At 38.1% G+C, this 19,127-nt stretch overlaps 1 protein-coding gene across 1 annotated transcript in view; it reads right to left on the bottom strand.

The window, feature by feature from the left end:
* Window positions 1-19,127, bottom strand: part of NOTCH2 (notch receptor 2) — a 161,156-nt gene that overhangs the window by 31,703 nt on the left and 110,326 nt on the right. Inside the window, 6 exon segments of the mRNA XM_017864160.1 lie at window positions 4,259-4,411; window positions 4,854-4,973; window positions 6,643-6,756; window positions 9,493-9,638; window positions 10,989-11,181; window positions 15,320-15,430. Coding sequence (XP_017719649.1) covers window positions 4,259-4,411; window positions 4,854-4,973; window positions 6,643-6,756; window positions 9,493-9,638; window positions 10,989-11,181; window positions 15,320-15,430 — 837 coding nt within the window.

The following is a 19,127-nucleotide window of genomic DNA, read 5'->3' as shown; positions in this document are numbered from 1 at the left end:
TCTAGCATCCAATAACAAACTACCAGGCAGGCAAAGAAGCAGGAAATACAACTCAAAATGAGTAGAAAAAATATGAACAGAAACATACTCAGGAATTTCTTATATGGTAGAAAAGTAGGTAAGGACAATAAAATATGGTCAATTATTATCAACTATAAAACGCTGATACTCTATATGTTCAAGAAGGAAATAAAAGGATGAACATGACAAAGAGGGAGATAACATTAAAAGAAAGACTTGAATTAAACTTCCACCTATGAAAACATAATATCTGAGGGAAAAATACACTAAATGAGATTAGCAGTAAACAAGAAACTATAGAGGAAACCATTAGTGAATTTGGAAGTATAACAAGATATCTTCAAATAATAAAATAATCCAAAATAAAACATTAAGTGGAAAAAATACTGAAAAATAAATGAACCAACCTTGCAGTCTAATAAATGCATAAAGAACATTATAAAGGGGAGAGGCAAAAACTTTTTAAAAAAAAATGGTTAAATATTTTCCAAATAATGGTTAAATGTTTTCCAGACTTGGACCCCTGACCAAAAATATAAGTAAACTCCAGACAGAAGAAACATAAAGAACACTGCACCAACAGGCATTATAATCAAGTTGGTAAAAATCAGTGGAAAGAGGATATCTTAAAAGCAGCCACAGGAGAGAGAATTACATATGAAGGAACAGATAAAAGAATTGTGGAATAACAGCAGATTTCTCCTCAGAAATAATGCAAGGTAGAAGATAATAGGATAGCTTTAAAGTGCTGAAAGAGTAAGTCAATTTAGAATTCTCTTCCCTGTGAAAATATCTTTGAAAACTAAAGCAAAATAAAAACCTTTCTGACACACAAAAACAGAAAGACTTCATCACCAGGAGACAAAGATTACACAAAATATTCAAGGGATTTTTTCAGACAGAAGGAAAATGATACCTGATGGAAACACAAATCTGCATAAAAGAATGAAAACTAACAAGACTTGAAAATATGTGGGTAACCTTAAAGACTTTTAAATTATTTTTCAAATTTCTTGAAAAAATAATTCACCTTTAAATTATATATTTGGTGGGCTTAACGATATATACATTTTATAACAACAATAGAAGAGAGGCCAGGAGGAATGCAAATGTGAGTGTACAGCTCTTCTCCTCTATATGAAGTTGCATGATTGAAGGTACATTATAACAAGTTAAAGTTGCATACCAGTAATCCCTATAATAACTACTAAAAAATATATAACAAATACGGGAGTGAATATAGATAAATTTTTGAAATTTATGTATGTAGATAAAATATAATCATAAAAATATGCAATTATTTCAAAAGATGTCAGAAAAAGAGGAAAATGGAAATAATAAACAGAAAGAACAAAGATAAAGCAAACAGCAAGATGACATATTTTGAAGCCAGCCATATAAAAAACTACATTAAATTTAAACAGTCTAAATACCTGAATTAAAAGATGGATATTGTCATATTGGAGAAAAAAGACAACACCCAATATATGCTCTCTACAAGAAACCCATTTTAGAGAAACAGGTCAGAAGTAAAAGGATTTTTAAAAACACACTCTAATGATAAAATAAAGCTAGAGTAGCTATATCAATATCAGGCAAAGTAGACTTCAGAGAGAGAAATATGACAAGAATTTAAAAAGGCTATTTCAAAATGATAAATGGGTCAATTCCTCAAAAGGACATAAGAACCCTAAATGTTTATAAGCACTTAAGATTAGAGTTTCAAAATTCATTAAGCCAAAACAAATAGAATTACTAGAGAAATAGATGAACATACAATGAAATGATAGTAGAAGATTTCAATACTCTTGAATAAGAAATAAACAGAAAGCCTACTTACTATACTCTATGAATAATAAGTAGACAGAAAGTCATAGAGGACATAAAAGACCTGAATAACACTATTATCCAATTTGAATTAATAACATTTATAGAACACTCTGAAAAAATCTGCAAAACAGACATTCTTTCCTCTCAAAGAAGAGACAAATTACCAATAGTAGAAACATGAGAAGGAAATCGTCACAGATCTTATAGACTATTAAAGCTCAGTAAGGAAATGTTACAAAACAAATTGATGTTGTGTCAGCAAATCTGACAAAACAGATGAACTGGAAGAATTCTTTGAAAGACAGATATTAGCAAAGCTCGATTAAAAACAGATAACCCATAAGGCAATATATGTATTAGGAAAACCAAACTTATAGTTAAAAACTTTCCCAGAAAGAAGGTTCCATGTCTAGATATTTGGAAGAAAACACACCAGTTCTACACAAACTCTCCCAGAAAATAGAAAGAAACACTTCCTGATATGTTCTATGAGGACAACATTGCCCTCCTATCACAACCAGACAATGATAGTACAAGAAACCTGGAGAACAATATCCTTCATGAACACAGATATAGAAATCCTTAACAACATTTTGACAAATCAAATCCAATAATACATAAAAGGAATAATACATAATGACCAAATGGAATATAGCCAATAAATTTAAGATTAGTTTAACATTTGCAAAATGTTAAATAATAAAGTTATGACAATTTGCTTATATTAAAAGACCAAAAAATAATTTCACCATGTCAACAGATGTAGAGAAATCAACTGCACACCAAAAAATAAACATTCATTTGTTATAAAATACAAAAGACCTCTTAACAAATCAGAAGTACAAGGTCTCTCAATTTGATAAAGAGCCTTTATGAAAACCTATAGGTAACATCTTACTTAATGGTAAAAGACTACATACTTTTCCCCAGGATATAAAACAAGGTAAGGCTGGCTTCTCTCACCACTTCTATTCTGCATTTATTGAAGATCTTAGTACAATATCACACAATATGTAAAAATTAACTCAAAATAGATCATACGCCAAAATATAAGAGCTAAAATTATACGACTTTTAGAAGAAACCACAGTAGATAAACCTCGAGTTTGGATTAGGTGAAGATTTGTTAAACAAGATATATGAAGCATGAACTATAAAGAAAAAACATGCATACACTGAATTTCATCAATGTTAACATCTTCATCTTCAAAAGAAATCAAAAGAGAAGCTATAAATTGGAGGGAAGTCATTGGGAAGCAAATACCTGTCAAATAATTCTTATCTAAAAATATAAAGAACTCTTTCAACTCAAGAAGACAAACAACCCAATTATTTCAAATGGGCAAAAGATTTAAATAAACATTTCACCAACGAAGATATGCAGATGGGCGAAAAGCACATGAAATGATGCTTAACATCATTGGCAAAGATAAGAACACAAATTAAAATTACAATGAAATACCACTACACACCAACTAGAAGAGCTAAATTTAAATGACTGATATCACCAAGAGTTTGTGAGCATATGGTTCAAATAGAACTTTCATACAATTCTGGTGAGAATGAAAATAGTACAACCACCTTGGAAAATATTTTGGCAATTTCTTAAAAAGTGAAACCCATGATTCACCAATTCTACTCCTAGGTATTTACTCAAGAGAACTAAAATCATATGTCCACCCAAAGACTCATTCATAGCAACTTCATTTGTAAAATCCCCAAATTGGAAAACACTCAAATGGCCATCAACCAATGAACTGTAATATGTCCATACAATGGAATACCGTGCAACAATAAACTAGAATGTACTATTGGTATAAACAACATGGATGGATCTCAAATACTATGTTCATTAAAACAACTCAGAACTTCTCCTGACTTATGCTTATCTGATTGCATTTATATGAAATGATAAAAACTGCCAACTAATAATCTATAGTGACAGAAGGTAAATCTGTGGCTCCACAGGCAATAAAGAGAGAGAGAAGGTTAAATTGCAATGGGATGAAGATAATTTTAGAGTGATAAATATGTTTATTATTTTGGGTGATAGTTTCAGTTACCGTATATCAAAAATGTGTCAAACTGTACACTAAAAATATTTGCAGTTCAATGTATATTAATTATACCTCAATAAATCTGTTTTTTAAAAAACACTATCATAGCATTGTCCTCACATTTTCAGTGTTCACAAATTAAAGGGAATGCTTAAAATATATTCCACTGCCTCAACTCCAAGACACTAGCTTCAAAAGAAAGAGTTAAAACACTACTGTTAAATATGCTGGATAAATGACCGGTATGCCCAATGTCAGGCATGAGTGGCAGCAGCCTCTACTGGGCTCTCCTCTGTTCCCTGTGTGCTTTCCTCTCTTCAGGGGGGCTTAAGAGCTGACTGGCATACTCACTGGCAAGGCAGTCATCGATGTCCTCCTCACAGTCCATACCGCTGAAGCCTGGTGGACATTCACACATGTAGCTGCCCTGGGTGTTATGGCAGAGACCATGGTTCATGCAGGGCTTGGAGATACACTCGTCAATGTCAATGGTACACCTCTGACCTAGGAACACAAGGCTAATAAATGACCTAGTCCTTAGAAGGTGATTCCCACAAAACCCTGTGCAGGACCTGAGCTTAAGTTGGGGTGCGTGGAGCTATTCCACAGACAAACTGGTTGGTTCCCTACTTTAGGAAGTTTCAGGAAGGCTTCTGTGGCCTAGGAAGTTGCTGCCAAGGTGCTAAAACTCCCTGAAGAACGAACATCATGGCTTGAGAGTCTGCGGTAGCAGCCTTCCAGCCGCTAGGGGGCCCCAAAGACACGGACAATGGAAAGGTTTTCTAAGCCATTCCAATTAGCAGCTCCTGTGCAAAACCTGTGTGCTCTTGACAAGACGGACAGGCCTCAGAAGACCAGCAGGGCCTTCCCTATGATCTGATAACCTTACCACTTTGTTTAAAGCTCAAAATGCATGTTCTTGACTTCTCCACACCCATGTTGTTACCTTGCCAGCCAGGAGCACACAAGCAGGTGTAACTCTCAAAATTTGGTGACTCTTTGCAAACAGCAGCATTCTCACAAGGGTTTGGGGAACAGGGAGCCAATACTGTCTGACAGTTCTTGCCTGGAAAGTAAATGACAGAGTTTACGACACATAAACAGGTAAGAAAACGAAAATTTTCCCAAGTTGTATCCCAAGGATGTTCTCCGAATTTAAGTAAAAAGTCCTGATTAAGAGGCTTTGAAAATGGAGAAACCCATAGTCTTTTCAGCATTGGCTCTGATACTGCTAACTGTGTAACCCTGGGCAAGATAGTTAGGGATCTCCTACAACTGTGATTTTATGAACTAGGCCTGTTAAACGTAGTTTCCCTACATTACTCTTTTTTTTGAGATGGATTCTCACTCTGTCACCCAGGCTGGAGTGCAGTGGCATGATCTCAGCTTACTGCAACCTCCACCTCCCAGGTTCATGCCATTCTCCTGCCTCTGCCTCCCAAGTAGCTGGGACTACAGGCGCCTGCCACCATGCCTGGCTAATTTTTTATATTTTTAGTAGAGACAGGATTTCACCATGTTAGCCAGGATGGTTGCGATCTCCTAACCTCGTGATCCGCCCACCTTGGCCTCCCAAAGTGCTGGGATTACAGGGTAAGCCACCGCGCCCAGCCTACTATTTCTTCTAGAGGGGAAAAAGTAACAATGTGCTATCAGGTCTTTCAGGTAACACAGTCATGCTATGGCTATTCTGCTACTCTACACAACTTAGCGTCACTATCAACAGCTGCTATCAACAGCTCAAGACTCCAGGGAAGTAATAACTCAGCCATGCTCCTGACTGCATGCCGCAACCTGATGAAACAGACAGTTATTGTCTATGTTTGTGTTTTGTTCCCTCTGAATGAGGAAAACAGACGAAGAGGAGATAAACAAGCCATAGAAATATAACCAAACACAAGAAGGCAATAATAAGCCAGTAGAAAACAAAGAATAAATGTCCCAAGCACACTCCAAATGTAACACCTGAAACAAAGAACAGCTATGTGGCATGCAGTCACACTCACGTCTTCTCAGTTGTAACAGCCGTCAAAGGGGTGACACCTCTGAGTGAGATGTAGCGGTACTGAATGTGGGAAGTAAAAAGGTCATTAAGAAGAAAAACTTCAGATTCAAAGAGACTTACAGGTAAATCCTAGATGTACCACTTACCTATATGACTTTGAGCAAGCAAGCTCCCTTTGCCTCAGCCTCCTCATGTGTAAAATGGCAATAGGAACTTCTACATTGTAGAATTATTGAGGAATACATTAAATAATCCAAAGTACAAAAAGTGTCTGGCATATAGTAAATTACCAATAAATGGTAGCTGTATTATTGAACTAAGACAAATAGCTAATGTCCTGGAAACAGTCAACTGATAGACAACCAAGTAAATTACCAATAAATGGTAGCTGTATTATTGAAACTAAGACAAATAGCTAACATCCTGGAAACAGTCAACTGATAGACAACCATCAGCTATGTGCCTGGTTCCAGACACATACAATTAAAAATTTTTTTCTTTCAAATACGTAAGTACAATGTAGGCAAATGACTGTCTACCACTTGCATTTTAGGAGGCCACAATATTTCCTCAAAGCTCAAGATCCAGTCAGTAAGGGCAGGAAGGACAACTGAGGAGTGAGCCCTTGGAGCAGCACTGCAGCCCCACAAACCTGGGCACTCAGACTCAGGCACTGACAAAGCAAGGCCAAGTATCCCCTCTGGTCCCTGCTAGTACCTCCAGGACCCACCTGTATATGGCAGCACACAGTGGCAAGTGTAGCCACTTATGTCATCAAAGCAGGTTCCTTGGTTCAAGCAAGGATTTGAGGCACATTCATCAATATTCACCTGGCAGTTATAGCCTGTAGACAAAAGGGAAAAACCAAAAACAGTAAAACTTTCTGACAGTCTCATTATCTCAATTTCTAACCAATTCTCTTTGGGGGTAAAAACTGAACACACCAGAAATTGCATTCATTTCTTCAGGCCACTGAAATATCTGTTCATTCATTTCAGCCCCATGTCCCTGATATACAGTCAGTAAATGACAGCAGTCAATTAGTTGAAAAGATGAATGGAAAAACAGTCTGTTCTAATGGTATGAAAGCCTAATGCCCCTCCAACTACAAATAACTTCTCATTAATGAAGTTCTTGGTTCAAAAGCTTGTTGCATGACCTATTTATTATTTATTTATTTTTGAGACAGGGGGTCTCACTCTGACATACAGGTTGGAATGCAGTTGTGTAATCATGGCTCACTGCAGCCTCGACCTCTCCGGCTCAGCAATCCTCCCACCTCAGCCTCCTGAGTAGCTAGAACCACAGGTGCATGCCATCATGCCCACTTGACTTTTTAAATTTCTTGTAGAGATGAGGTCTCATTATGTTGCCCAGGTTGGTCTCAAACTTCTGGGGTCAAGTGATCCTCCCACCTCACCCTCCCAAAATGCTGGGATTACAGGTGTGAGCCATCACACCCAGCCAATAGCCTGCTGCATGATAAACATAAGCCCTTTGTATATAACATTTCTGGTCAGGAAAAGGTATGATGTTTTTGAATACTTTAATCAAAGCCTCTGGTTTACGCCCATTTTTTCATAGGCACAGTGTCTACCACCCATGTGGTACTTCCTGAAGTTACAAAGCTGTTTTCTCCTGATTCAAGGTATAAAACCTTCTCCCACTAAGAAAAGGATAAAAGGAATAAAAGATGAGTGGAGATAGCACTGTACCCAAATACTGCACACCTTTGCATCTGCAATAGGGCCTGGCACAGAGCCTTAAAATAGAGAAACTATGGCACTGTGGAAAAGAAAACATGGTCTAGGAATGCAGAGGTATGGGTTCAAGGAGTATTCTGCTGCTCACTGGGCAATAACTTGGGATCTTATCTTTTGAATTTTATTTTGTTCACTGATAAGCAAGTCTCATAAGATAAAGAAATAAAAGTGTTTTGAAATCTACAAGTTTCTTTGCCAATGTAATACAATATATCAGAAAATTAATGGCTGAAATATGGTCTCAGAAAAGTTTCAAGTAATCAAATAAAGTGGCTCTAAAACATGCTGATGTATGACAACAGCATGGTACAATATTGAGTGAGGAAATCAATGAATAAGTAGACAGATGAGTGCAAATATAATGATTTACCCACACAGGTCTCTTTTGTGAGTTTCCAAGAGAAAACTGATGGTAGAAATACAACAGTGATAACTCAGAAACAGAATTTACCCAACTCCCATGACTATACATTTGTTGGGTAGGCCAGCAGTCCCCCAACTTTTTTGGCACCAGGGACTGGTTTTGTGGAAGACAAATTTTCCATGATCTGGGGTTGGGGGGATGGTTTTAGGATGATGATTCAAGCATATCCCATTCATTGTACACTTTATTTTTATTATTATAATATTACACTGTAATATATAATGAAATAGTTTTACAACTCATAATATAGTAGAATCTACATTATAATGTAGAATTGGTGGGAACCCTGAGCCTGTTTTCCTGCCACTAGAAAGTCCCATCTGGAGGTGATGGGAGACAGTGACAGATCATCAGGCATTAGATTCTTACAAGGAGCACGCAACCTACATCCCTCACATACGCAGTTCCCAATAGGGTTCGTACTCCGATGAGAATCTAAGGCCACCATTGATCTGACAGAGGCAGAGCTCAGGCGGTAATGTGAGTGATGGGGAGTGGCTATAAATACAGATGAAGCTTGTACCCCTCGCTGGCTGCTCACCTCTTGCACTGTGGCCTGGTTCCTAACAGGCCACACACAGGTACTGGTCTGTAGCCTGAGGGTTGAGGACCTCCGGTGTAGACCAAAGATGACTAAGTAACTAAGAATATCTCAATGTGTTAAAAAGTTTGTTGAAAGAGTTCTGAACATGTGGATTCTTCCTTGATATTACTACTATCTTAATTACAGTAAGCATAGTATTTTCATTCTACTTTCATATATCTATTTGAACTATTATAGACTCAAATCTGGACCAGGAAGCTTATAATTAGACACTTGTCCAATGCTGTAAAACTGGAGTCTTAACTGTTCATCTTAAATATGACTATTTCAGGTCGGGCACGGTGGCTCATGCCTGTAATCCCAGCACTTTGAGAGGCCGAGGTGGGTGGATCACCTGAGGTCAGGAGTTCGTGACCAGCCTGACCAACATGAAGAAACCCTGTCTCTACTAAAAATACAAAATTAGCCGGGTGTGGTGGCGCATGCCTGTAATCCCAGCTACTAGGGAGGCTGAGGCAGGAGAATCGCTTGAACCCAGGAGGCAGAGCTTGCAGTGAGCCAAGATCACACGCCATTGCACTCCAGCCTGGGCAACAAGAGCGAAACTCCATATCAACAAAAAAAAAAGAAAAATTACTATTTCAATAGGTTACCTCACTGCTAGGCTGAAGGTAGAAATTGTATCTATTCACGTTTTTATTCCCCAAGTGCCTTAGAAGTTCTAATTGTTCGATATGTTTGTTACATGAATGAATGAAAAAGAGAAAAGGAAACTAAGAAGTGAGTCAAGCAGTATGTAACAAAAAGAAGACAAAGAGCAGACACAGAAAGATGTACTTTTGTTTTCACCTTTAAAGCCCTTCTTGCAAGTACACCTGTATCCATTCACCAGATTGTCACAAGTTCCTCCATTCTGGCATGGATTAGAAAGGCATTCATTTTTGTCCACTTCACAGTTGATGCCAACCCAGCCTGCATCACAGAGGCACTTATATCTGAAGGAAGACAAAACTTTTTACTATAGGAGGTATAAATGTACAATTGAGTCACAGAGTGAAATACAGGACTTGGTGAAGAAATGGGGTAAACTGATCTCATTTCTACTTTCATGGAACTATCCTTGCATCACCTTGCACATGGTGTGTACCATTTGGCCCTATCAGGTGTATCTGATAAAGAAACCTTCTTGGTGCTTTCCTGGCTCACCAAGTTAGTGAAATTACAATGAAATTTCTTATGTAAACAATGGTTTGTACAATATATTGGGCCACTCTGAAGGAAACAATATCATGGATAAATCTGCACAATGTATTTTACTATACATAAAACTAAAGTAAAGCAAACATTAAGATCATTAGTTTTTGGTGCAAAATAGATACCTAGGTCCCTATCAGGGACCCTGAGCCACTCTAAGATGCTCCTGGGATATTTCATATCTTAGTCATGCTTTGTTCTGACCTGAAACTTGGCTTCAGAAAGCACCTAGGGTATTCTGCAAGAAAAGGCACAAGAATGAAGGTATTTGAAATGTAAATATAATCTCCAATTTGAACATCACTAACATTTAGAATGTGATATCAGGAAATGACAGCTTTCTTATCTGGAGAATTTTAAGAAAATGAGAGATGGATAAGGGTGCCTTGAAGGCTGCTATACTCTGAAACAGCAATACTGAGTTAATTCATTTTAAAATAACTATTTACTATTTACCTCTAAACACTTTATTCTTTCATCTTTCAAAGTTTGCAAAGGAAAATGTCCAAAGCCACATCCTATGGCAAACATAGCAAGAGTATAAGAGCGTCTCATGAGACCTAATGTCACTCTATGGTTCTAGAAAATCACTAACACATCACACAAGTCTGCGGGGCTTAAAAATTGCAAATGTTTTATCAGGGACATTTCTAAAGTTGGCTGAAGTGGCCCTACTTCAGAGCACACACTGGCACTGTGACAGAACAGAGCTGAGCTATGTTTAAGCAGCGAAAAAAAAAAAAAACAAAGGCTACAATGTTCTACAGAAATCATTCCAATAATACATACTAAAAACATAATTGCCAAAGATTCACACAATGAGTCTGGGTTCCTCCTATGAGGTCCTTGCTAATGACCCATATAAGGGAGACATTCCTCCTTATGTTCCATCTAGGTCCTCACTTACGGAAGGGAGGGGCCAGCTTCCATGGATTAAGTGGTAATTCAGAAGGCTTTGATGCAGACTACCAAATCTTCAGCAAAGTTTCAGCTCAAGGTCCCATTTGACGACTTCAGGCTGTCACCAGTACTATAATCCAATTGGCTTAATACAGGTCAATAAGAAGCTATTACATGGGGCAGCTACTCACCCACTGAGACCTCCAGTACAGTTTCCATGGATGCAGGGATTACTCAGGCATTCGTTCACCTGTGAGTAGCAGCTGGGGTGATGGGGCCCCTCAGGGCATATACAGCGGAAACCATTCACACCGTTGATACATGTTGCACCCTTGCGACAGGGATTGGAGGCACACTCATCGATGTCAATGTTACATCTCTGCCCTGTGGAGAAGGGGGGACAGTGTTATTTACATCCTAAACGCTCAGGAAATAGACCCAGAACTATAAGACACATTGTGTTTTCACCCTTCATCTGCTCAGGCCATAAGGTGTGTTGGCGCACCAAATGTCAAGATGCAAGGAATTAGATACCCAATAACACTTAATGCCATGCAAAGAAGGAGCAAAGAGCATTGACTTTTGATAATCAAGGAAAGTTAACAAAAGGCTGGAAAAGTGTTATAGCAATTTGGCATTTTCTTTCAACTCAGAAATGGGGAAACTTTACAAGGTTCTAAGAAGAGAACGTCAAATGTCAGCAAAGAAGGCTTCTCTTTTTAATGCTGTCCTGAGTACAACTCAAAGAAGCATTCATTAACATGCTTTGTGCTGGTTTACCACAAATTCATTTTCTCAGTTAGCCTCTTACATTTCTATTTATGGTAAATCCAAATTAACTGGAATGCTTAATGAATGGGATAGTAACTTAATTCAATAATTAAACTGATTGTAAAGAAAAGCTATTTTGTTTTCATTCTTAGAGTCGTATTAATCCATTTTTTTAACCTCAGGAAGTAGAGTCTCAAGGCATAATTTTGTTATCCTCTGATATTGGAGAAAATAATGCAGATTCTGTCACTGTAGACCTATGGTTCTGAAACTTTAATGTGTAAAATCATCACTTTAAGTTGTTATTTTAAGTGGAGATTCCTAGACCCTATCACCATAGCTTGTGATGAACAGAATCCAGCAAACCACATTTTTAAAAATGTAGGTGGCATAAAAACTAGATTTTGAGAAATTCTGTTCTAGACAATTACTACCTATCATCATATAATGCAGATACTGGGAGTAAGTGAAATTGAAGTGAATATGTTGTTCCTCTAAGACATAGCCAAGATTGCTCTTTAAAAAGATGTCTGTTATAACCTTGGTATTTCTTAGGCTGAATAAAGTAACATGGGCAGTTATACAAGTGTTTCCATTTGCTACATTTTGAGTAACTGAGATTTAACTATATATTCCAAAATGATATGAAATGTTAAAATTACCTATAATTCTATAAATGAGTGGGAGCAAGCAACTGCTATGAATTTATAAATTTCAAAGAATACAATGTTCTGATTCAGATTTTGAAAACATGCATTTTTCTCATTTAAGAAAGAGCAATCCTGTATTTAGAACAGGACATTCCAAATGAAATAGATACCCACTCCTATGAAGTATGAGTATTCACATTTTTTCACCCTCCATTGCTCTCTAAACCATTATTGGTGGTTCTTGTGGTAAAAACCCATAATCTGGAAGTGGCTGCTGTTTTCCTCTTAAGTGTTTTATTAATAGCTTATTTTTAAATACTATTTCCTTGGCCTCAACCACTGGTTCTTTGAGATGTTTGTCAGTGGCACCAAAATATGAACCAGAGCTCTTCAACCACACAGCTAGCCTTGGCCTGTAATATAGTGGAGGATGACAGGAAAAAGCCTTTCTCATTTTTGGTCTTTTCTTGGAAGCATCTCCTCAGAAGCCACTCCTCCCAAGTTTTCTTTGTTTGCTTTTAAACTCTTTGCAGAATAAAATTTCAAGCCATCTTTATCTGAAAGTGTTAAATGCATTCTACTATGTTGATTGACAGCTCTTCCATCAGCAAGGTCCTACCCTCAAGGAGTTTCCACTGAGCATCAGAAAAGTCCAGTGGAAGGCCAAGCAATTTTGTTGGGCTCAGTAACTGAAATGAGGAGTTACCCAATGTTTCTTCTGACTCAGGTACTCAATAAATTGGTGCTTAATAAATGAAAACATGGTATAGTCCACACTTCAGAGTCTGGCATTAGCTAGCAAAAGTGCTGTATTTGAGTCCCATTCATTCGTTCATTCAGCAACATTCACTGAGTGTTTCCTGTGTGCTAGACATTGCTTTAGACACTTGCTATAAAGATGATTAAACGAGGTCTCCGCCTTCTGGGAACTCACAGTCCTCACTATGGAACTCACTGGCAGGCCATGAGTATACACATTAAGGTCTGTCTCTCAGTTGCCTTATTTGTTAAATGGGGATAGTAGAACTTCCTTTCTGGATAGTTAAGAGAATTCAGGAAGATAATGGGTATGAAGGTGCTTTGTAAAACTGAAAAGCAGTTTATAGAAGTATCACATAATTCCTTACCTTCCCCCATTTAAAAAGGTTCTAAGAGAACAGATAACTTAGTATTAAAACAAAACAAAAAAAATCTCCTTTAAAGCTGTCAAAGCTATTATTAGAATGATACGGGAAAAATACATTAAAATAAAACAAGAGCAAGAATAAAACTCCTTACATTTACCACTCATGAGTATATACCACAGTCGTCTCTGACGTTTTCAGCAGCTGATTAAAAAAACCATCTCAGACACAGACAACAGTTCAACAGTTCCATGAACAGGGGACCACCTAGTAACCAAAACATTCCATTTCTTGCTTATAAGGTTTCATGCTACACCTTAGGTTTATTTTAGAATATTTTTAGCCTATGTTCTCCCTTCTTGACCTTTCTGGTTTGCTGAATGTTAGAAAGAGAAAGAATATGATTCATTGGCATTTTGAATAAATGAGTCCAGTGAAGCCTTACATAAACACACACACACACACACACACACACACACACACACACACACACACACTACAACAGGCCCCTAATCAGGATGTCCAGTGTTGTGGGAATGAGCATGGGCTCTGGGGTCAGATTGCCTGGGATGTAATTCTGGCTGCTGTGCACTGGTAACATTACTTAACCTCTCTGTGTTCTGAGTTTCTTATAAATTCTGTAGGTATTCTCAACAGCAGTGACAATTGAGACTAGGCACGTAGTGTCTAGTTCAAAATTAGTTCTTCATAAATGTTACCTATTCTCTTTGTATTACCCACTCATCAACAATGTGCCTATTATCCTATCTAGCAGGGATTTCTGTGTATTCACTTGACTGCCATTTGATCTTGGAGTCACAAGTTTCAGGATGCAGAACATCAGGCTACTATAGCAGCACTGGGCATTGGGCATGACAGTTTTCATCAGATTTGGCTTCTCAGTGATCTTTCACTGAACAGGGATCACTGTGACCCATTTGGGCTGCAAACTTTCCTCTCTAATGTCCACAATCATACCAAATAGGAGAAATTCTTGTGAAATAGAGAGCAAAGTACACTCCTGGCAAATGAATGGTGGACATCCACCTCGCTTTGCTCTGGCTTTTTGCAGACTCTACTAAAAACTTTGAAGGGTGTTTCATTCGGGTACAAACAACCACATGGAAATTACTAAATGGTAACATGTTAGTGGATGCTTCTGTGTGTCACTGTCCAGAAAGAACAGAATGTACAGTGTGTGCCTTCTGATGATGCCAGTAAGAAACTCAGGTGTGTCAGTGAGGGGCCTCAGGTTTCTGCAGTAGTAGCCTCTAGCCCTTTTTGATCAGGAGGGTAAAAGATAAAGTTAATATTAACAAATAGAAGATGCGTGTGTGTGTGTGTGTGTGTGCGTGCATGTACACGCACATGTGTGTATGTGTAAATGCTTGGGCTGTTTATACTTTAAGAGGAGTTACATTCAAAATTCTTCTAGCTATTTACTTTCTCCTCCTGGGCAGAAATGCTACCCAAATTAGGGCAGTCTCCCCAAGCTCTGACCTCATCTAACAATATTTCAGAGAAGGAAGTACCCAGAAATAAGCATTCAGTATTTTCATAGAATTCTACCTTGAGTATGTCAAAGAGGAAGTACCCAGAAACAAGCATTCAGTGTTTTCATAAGATTTTACCTTGAATATGTCTTTATGGAAGGCCTTGACTACTACCTGTAGTCAATAAACATAGCTTTGGAAGCAATATAACTCAAACAAAGCAAAGGCAATTTATGGTCTGTCTAGGAATTATTTTCTGGTAGCAATAAACATATAATCTAAAAACTCTAATTAATGAAAAGTATGTTTCAGTTTAGAAAAGGTCTGTGAACAGAAAACTAATCTAGAGAAGCAGAGAAACAGACTACTAACCTTCCAGAGAGACAAAGAAATAGGAAACACTTGAAAAGCAATATTCCTTTGGATGCTATATTCCCAAAGTGATAGGGCTGAAGGAGGGGCCTTGCAGTAAAAGGAGCTTTACCTGTGAATCCTGGTGAGCAGACACAACTGTAGCGATTAATGCCATCCATACAGATTCCATGGATACAAGGGTTACTTGCGCAGTCATCAAAATTAATTTCACAATTAACTCCTGGAAGAGAAAACCAAACGGAAACCATTCAATATTACCACAGAAATACTAAGGCTTTCTCTTGTGATGCAGCAATGTGGTAAGAAATCTAAGGTGAATTCCAGCCAACCATGGACAGAATAAAGCAACAGTTCTCAAAATGTAGTCCACTCTTTCAGGAAGATATAGAGGTCCAAAGGATTTTATTAATCATACTTAGCCATCATCTTTCCTTTTCACCGTGCTAACATTCAAACTGATGGTGCAGAGGCAATGGGGTGAAACTGATCGCATCAGCATGAATCAAGACAGTAGAACCAAACTGTACTATAACTATTCTACTGCTCACCTCCATGTGCCACAGTTAAACAAGCAAAAACGCCAGTTTCACTCAAGAGTGGCTTTGTTGAGGAGGTTAAAATTAGTAACTTTATAATTTTAATAAATCTCGAACCTTGAGTAATGTCTGCTACTCCATGTGATGAAATGGAAGTATACATAAAGCATTTCTGTGGCATGCCAAGTATGAAAGTTGTCTCCAGGAAGAGCTATACTGCTGTTGTTTGAGCTGTGCATTGAAATAGCTGCTTTCTTCATGAAACCACATTTTAATTGAAAGAGCAGCTGACAACACAAACCAGGGTGAATCACAATTGAGTATTTAGCAAATATTAAGTGAAAGCAGCAAGCCTGTCATTTTGAGGAAAAGCAAATTAACAGTATTTTTGCCAAAGATAAAACTTAAGCTTTTGAATCAAAATTAGAATTTTGGAATTTTTATCTATCACAGTGAGCTTGACACTGCCTGTCAGTATTACAGGCTAAATTTCAGGATAAATCTTGAGTCTAGTAACTTCCTCCCTGAGGTAAGTTGCCTTATTTTTGCTCTGCTGCCCAGATGAATGGAAGAGTTTGGTTATATTAACAGTATACAATCATTATTGCTACCATTATTTGTAAAAAGATATTTGTGAAATATATTACAAAATATATTGCAAATATATTTCACAAATATCTTTTACAAATAATGGTAAGGATATTTTTTATTTTGTATGAATTAAGTGATGCTTTCTAAGTATCATACAATAATATTTTGGTAGTTTAAAAGGACTAAAATAAAACTGGTAATGAGAATAAAACAAAACAAAACATCCAGGATAAAATGTCATACTTGTGATTCACTCATACTTTGTTTTCTTTCTTTTTTTTTTTTTTTTTCAGAGACAGGGTCTTGATCTGTCACCCAGCCTGGAGTTCAATGACAAGAGCACAGCTCCCTGCAACCTCAATATCCCTGGCTCAAGCAACCCCCCCACTTCAGCTTCCTGATTACAGTTGTGTGTACCACTTTACTTGGCTATTTTTTTTTTTTTAAGAGATGTCTTGCTATGTTGCCCAGGCTGGTCTCAAACTCCCAGACTCAAGCAATCGTCCCACCTCGGCCTCCCAAAAGGTGAGGTATACACCTGTATGTATACTTCATACAGGTATGAGCCACTGTGCCCATACTCTGCAATAATGTTTATTAATAATAATTACAGAGGAACAGTTTATTGAGCTCTTACTATGTGCAAAGTACGCTGCTTTGCCTGTCATGTAAGTTTTCTCTAACCTTGTCACCCAACCTGCATATTAGTCTGTATTACACCCATTTTATAAACAACAGGGCTGACATGCACAGTGCCACCATTAGGGCAGGAAAGCTGGGCTCTGTACCCTGTTTGTGTGGATCCACAGCATCCTCTTTCCACCACACCGTACTGTCATCCCGTGGTTAATGAGGCTATACTGCCTAACTAGCCATAAATGAGGGAAAGATTTCCATATTCCCTGCAGAGAAGTGGATACCTTTAGGAGATGTTTCTAACCTTTGACTGACAAACCCCCTTTACCCTCAAAACAAGAAGGCAGCACCCCCTCCCAATGAAGCCCTGATGATCCAATGTGACTCTAGCCCCCTGTCCATTGTGTACTTGAGTAGCAAAAGACGCCTGGATCAAGCCAGGCCAATGAGATTCTCTCATTACAACACTGAAACACAGACTGTGTGACCTCTGGTCTACAAATGCCCAGTTTCCTGTTATTTTCTCCAAAGCCTTATTATTCAATTGCTTGGAATCTATAAGAGGCTCTGGGTGCTTTAGCTAAGCTCTTTCTGTTTCTTTGTTTTGTTGTTGTTTATTTTTTGTAAATGATGACTTAAGCTAGCTCAAGTTGGTCTGTTACTTGAAACACAAAGAAACTTACTTAAAACTTTACTATCATAAAAGCACAGATGAGAGAAGGCACTGAAAGTAACTCTGGGTAGTATATCTCACTTTAAGTACCCAGTGAGTGACTACCACTGGCAAATTGTAAAATATTTCTTCCACCCACTCCCCTATCCAAACACCTAACTACCAACTTAGGCCATATAAGTGGAACAGGAATTCTTACTCTAGAACTTGAGACTGTATTCATAATGCCTCGTTTAATGGATTTTCCACCCAGGTCCCTGATACATGCCAGCTCTTTCTCTACCCATTACAGACCAACTTTTTTTTAATGTTGTCTGACTGTTGCTTGCTTTAATTCTCCAAATAACTGCAGGAATGTCTTTGGCAGGTTCTGACAGATTCCGGGCCTTCCTTTCCATGCTGCCTACAGATCACTCATACTGACTTCTCACCTTCTCAGTGACAGCTACTTACACCATACCCTCTCTGTCCTCCCCAGAAAACACCTGATATATCCTGATATAATGATATAATCCCAGAGAAAACAAAGTGCTTGCCAACCCACCACTCACCCAGGTTTCCAGTATGTTTATTATGATGGGAATGATAGCAAAGTCTAAAACAGCCCCTCCATTCTAAAGGCATCCAGTCAATTGCTTGTAAATCTCTCAAATTTCTTTTCCTACTATAATTTCTCATGTCTGAGGCACAGCCCGGAAGCAAATTGCTTTTGGAAGTTTTCACAAAGATCTATTCAGCCCTTTTAGTGAGTTATCTAAATGGGGGAGGGAAAGGCATTTTCAGTTGTGACGACATGGGATGTTTTCGTATGCTTGAGCAATTCAAAAGGACTTTGTTTTCAAACTTGGCATGTATGAAGCCTTGGATAAAGACCAGAGCCTTTGACAAGTTTGAAGAAATGGATTTGGAAACAATAAAAGAAAATGAGGGCAGCTAACTACCTTCTCCACCTCTGCTCTCTACATAGGTCATTTTCCTTATATCCAGAATGAGTTCTCAATAAATCACTCCTTTATATTGGCAGGTTTCCTTCTAACAAAGGCACACATTGGTTAATCTTCCACTAATACATTTTCCTTTGATCTGGAACATAGTACTTGTCTGTCCATTAACCATAATTGTGACCATGATCATTCATCTAATAAGTAAAACAGAACCATTCAAACCTGTGATATGCTGCTCCCTGAGAAAATAATACCACATTCCCCCAACAAGGAGCAGCATGTCCTCACGACCAACAAGGAGTCATTTAACCAAGGTCAGAGAACAATGATGAACTCTGAGGACAGGAAATGACAGCTTTGCGTTCTACTTTAGTTACTGTGGTGTGTTGCAAGGTATCTCCTCTTCCTTAGAATCCCCCAAGATGGCTAAGGCCCCACCAGAGACAAGTGACTGAAGAAACGTGACACACTAAAGAGACTGAACTGTGAAAGAGAAAATACACTGAAGGAAGGAAGGGAGGGAGGGAGGGAGGGAGG

The sequence above is a fragment of the Rhinopithecus bieti genome, unplaced genomic scaffold, assembly GCF_001698545.2.
Source record: "Rhinopithecus bieti isolate Rb0 unplaced genomic scaffold, ASM169854v2 scaffold_74731, whole genome shotgun sequence".
Taxonomy (NCBI): domain Eukaryota; kingdom Metazoa; phylum Chordata; class Mammalia; order Primates; family Cercopithecidae; genus Rhinopithecus; species Rhinopithecus bieti.
This window is presented reverse-complemented; position numbering and strand designations above follow the sequence as displayed.